This window comes from Trypanosoma conorhini, assembly GCF_003719485.1.
Source record: "Trypanosoma conorhini strain 025E chromosome Unknown Tco_14.4_contig_00955, whole genome shotgun sequence".
Lineage (NCBI taxonomy): Eukaryota > Euglenozoa > Kinetoplastea > Trypanosomatida > Trypanosomatidae > Trypanosoma > Trypanosoma conorhini.
Genome location: NW_021705039.1, coordinates 1 through 3,565, shown reverse-complemented (window position 1 = coordinate 3,565; position 3,565 = coordinate 1). Strand labels below are relative to the sequence as shown.

Sequence of the window (3,565 nt, the reverse complement as noted above, 5' to 3'; positions counted from 1 at the left end):
CCTCTTCAGAGGCACAAAGCGTTAAAAGTTCCCTACGAAAGCCTCAAGAAGAAAAAATAAGTAAACATAATTAATTCTCCGCCAATCAATCCCACCCAATTCACTTAAATCTTGCCGCTTCAACATCGTTTTTTTTTTATCTTGTTTTTCCCTCGTCTTCTTGTCCCCCTCTCCACTCCCTCAACTCGCTCCGTGCGGGCGTGCACGTGCTGCATCACTGGTTGAAGGTCAGTGCGGGACGCCGCTCCAACGGCGAAGCCACGCGAGACCACAGCTCTTCTCACCCTACGCCACCCACGACGCGCCGCCGCACAACACCCCATCCACCGCCAACCTTGTTTCCTTCTCCTTCTTCATTTTATTGCTTCGTCCGGCAGCCACAGGCACACAAGTGCGGTAGAAAAAGGAACCGCCGGTGAGACAAGAGCGGCGGGGTCGCAGCTCCTTTTTTCTTCCTGCGAGCAGAGAGCGGGGCGGGGAGGCGCGCATACGCAACACACACACACACACACACACGCACAGCTGCTACTCCTCGTCCCTATCATTTCTCTCTGTGTGGAGGTTTCATATCCCACCTTCACACCCCGCGCGTCCCGTGCTCGCCCACGCGCGGAGCTTTCTATTCCTCAAGAAACAAACACCCACCACAATTCGTGTCGCTTCACGGCGCTTCTTCCTTCCATACATGACGAAGCAAAACAAAAAACAAAAAACAAAACAAAAACACATGTTTTGTCCTTCGTTTGCCTTCCTCCGTCCGGCATTGCGTCTTCTGTGTGCAGCACGCCCATTTTATGTTTTTATTTTATTTTATTATATTATTTTTATTTTGCGAATCTTCTTCTGTGTTGCATTTGCCTGCTCGCGGCCTTGCGTCTCCGTCGGCCATGCGTGCTGGCCGGGGCCGGGGTTCATCGGTGGCACGGGGGCGGCGTGCGGGCGCCTCGTCCGCCTCACTTCAGATGAAGCGCAGCGACTCCACAAAGGCGTTCATCTCGCGCTCAAACTTCCTCCAGAGTCCCGACTCCATCTCCCACCGCAGCAGCGTCGTCTTGCCGTCGCGAACAAAAATAAAGACTTTTCCCCGCACCTCCGTGCGCTGCCCCGGCGCGATCTCCTCCATGTTCTGCGAGATAAACGTCAGGCAGGGCTCACCGTTGATCTTGGTTTGCTTGATCTCCCTAATGTCGCTCTCCGCCGCCTCCAACTTCATTCGCTCCGTCCACTCTTCCAGGGAGCCCATGCAGTCCGCGTCGTTTTCAGGGCTACCCACGCGAATGGTGACCGCGGGCGGCTGCTCCTCAGACGCCGCTCCATCGACGGGGCCCTTGGGGGCGTACGCGACGGAGCCGCCACCGATGCGGCTCGCCACAATGCGACTACCACCCGCAATATCCACTTGATAGCCGTGTTCGGCATTCACGAATGTGCCACCCTTCTTGGGCTTGGGCGGCAGCGTTGAAGGCGCGACGGACTTCACGACGGCCACCAGGTCCTTTTCAGCGAGAGAAGAAGTGGCCTTTTGCAGCGGCTTCACAACCAGCGTATAGCCGTTGCACGTGAAAGACTTCTGCTGCTGTGCACCATCGTAGGCGGAGACAATGACAACACCATTAACAGTCTTCTCCTCGCGTGGCTTATACGCCGACTCGGGGACGGCGGCCTGCGCGTAGAGGTTGATTTCCTCCTTTTTAACATTCGACGACGTCGTAAACGTGGCCAGGGCGTCGTGCTTACCCGGATATTCCCAACCCCAGGTGGTGTCAATATCCACCTTCACCTCACCCGTGTGCAGCTCCACGTGCCCCAAGGTGGTGTCAATGTTCTCCTCGATGCGCATGCTCCGCGCAATCTTCATAAACACGGGCTTAAACTTCGGCATAAGCTTCGGCGCACACATGATTTGAAACGTGTAGGCGATGCTGTTTCGCACCTCCATCAAGTTCAACACCTTGATTTCGTACAGGGGTGGGAGGCTCTGTGCGTACTCCAGCGCATAGCGGAATGGCCCCTCCTGCACGGCAGCGTCCTTCGTGACGAGGGGTTGAATCGCCCCACCTGTCATCATGAGCATTTGATTTATCGCAAGCTCCTTGCAACGTTCCTTGAATTCAACTAATTCAACGTTGTCCCCCCGGATGTCCTCCACGGACACCACGATCATTGGCACCGACCCGGCCTCCTGCAGCTGCTGCTGCTGTGCGTCCTGCGGTTCCATGTCCTTATTAAACACTACCAGCATCGCCACATTGGGGAACGGGGAAAGATCCTCCCGTATCTCCCAGTCGGGAGGCAGTGTCACGGACAAGCCAAGCAGCGGGAAGTCCTTTTTCTTCTCACCACCTTTGCGAGAGACAGAGCTCTCCGTGGTGTTAGCCTGCGCTGGCCTCGGCTCAACTGCAGTTTGCACGTCAATCTCATCCAGCGCCTCGGCGAGCAGCTTGTTTCCCACCAACGCCGCATCCCCCGTCTTCGCCCCAGGCAGCGGCTCTTCCTTCCGTTCTGTGCTTGCAGCGGGGGCGGCGGCGTCGACGTTGGTTGAAGCGTCGCCTGCCTTCGCCGTGGTGGTAGCCCCGTCCTTCACGACGACGGGCCCAGCAAAGGCGTCAAAGTCCTCCTCCACAGCCGCATCCACGCGCCGCCGCCTCACCACGACGTAAACTGCGGTGCCGGCGACGACGGCCCCTGCCGCCGCAGCGAGAAACAACTTCCGCGCTCCCATCCCTACACGTGCCACTAACTCGTCTCACCCTCCGCTACCTCCGCTCCGACGATGATGTCGCTGAGTATCGCGCCGTTACCGCCGTTCCCTAGACACTTTACTTATGACCCCCTGTTATTTCTCGAAGCGCCGTTAATTCACTCTTACACTTCCGCTTATGTGGAGAGCAGGGCAAATTCTACACGGTACACCCACACCGAACCAGAACACCAACAGAAGAGCCATGCCAGAGCCACGGAAAAAAATACAACGACAAAAAAGAAGAGAGCGGCCAAGCCCCGCCATCCCCACGCGACGGGAGCGGCGCCGCCTCCGCCCCTGCCCCAACGCCACCACCATCACCGCAAGCAGGTGGGCGCAGCAGGAAAAACAAAAACAAAAACAAAACAAAAAAAACCACTCCTCGCCTCCACTCCCTTCCCTATTACCCTCGCAGTTACAGTTAGTGTTATTTCCGCTTCCTAGACGCGCCCGCACGCTCACTTGAACACGCGCCCCTCCAGCACCGGCTTCGGGATCGTCGGGCCCTCCCAGCAGAGGTAGTCCGTGATGCGCTCCCGCTGCGCCGCGACGTCGGCCACCTCCTCCCAGTCGAACAGCTCCGTGTCCTCCACCGCGGCCACGATCTCCGGCATGCCCTTGCCGCGGAAGACCCACAGCGCCACAATGTCGTGCCGCTTCTCCTCCCCAACGATCAGCGCGACGCCAAAGGCGTACTTGCGCACGTGCTCCATGCGCTGGAACCACCCGCGGATCAGGTTCGCCGTCATGAACTGCATCTTGTTGTCCTCGTTGTACTTGTAGCGGCACCAGAACGTCGTGTAGCCGGCGGGGTCGTAGTGC

At 57.9% G+C, this 3,565-nt stretch overlaps 2 protein-coding genes across 2 annotated transcripts, besides 4 other annotated features; both read right to left on the bottom strand.

The window, feature by feature from the left end:
• Positions 1–486: 486 nt before the first annotated feature.
• Positions 487–521: a microsatellite.
• A 174-nt stretch (positions 522–695) lies between these two features.
• Positions 696–724: a microsatellite.
• A 65-nt stretch (positions 725–789) lies between these two features.
• Positions 790–829: a microsatellite.
• A 129-nt stretch (positions 830–958) lies between these two features.
• On the bottom strand, positions 959–2,722 carry Tco025E_09036 (putative dynamin-like protein; the record flags this gene model as incomplete). The annotated part of the gene is made up of 1 exon (XM_029375863.1): positions 959–2,722. The coding sequence occupies one exon, from the start codon at positions 2,720–2,722 to the stop codon at positions 959–961; it is 1,764 nt and encodes a 587-aa protein (XP_029224046.1).
• A 365-nt stretch (positions 2,723–3,087) lies between these two features.
• Positions 3,088–3,118: a microsatellite.
• Positions 3,119–3,201: 83 nt separating this feature from the next.
• Tco025E_09035 (elongation factor 1-gamma) lies at positions 3,202–3,565 on the bottom strand (the record flags this gene model as incomplete). Its single annotated transcript, XM_029375862.1, has 1 exon — positions 3,202–3,565. A coding segment is annotated over one exon (364 nt), but the record flags the coding sequence as incomplete, so codon positions are not given.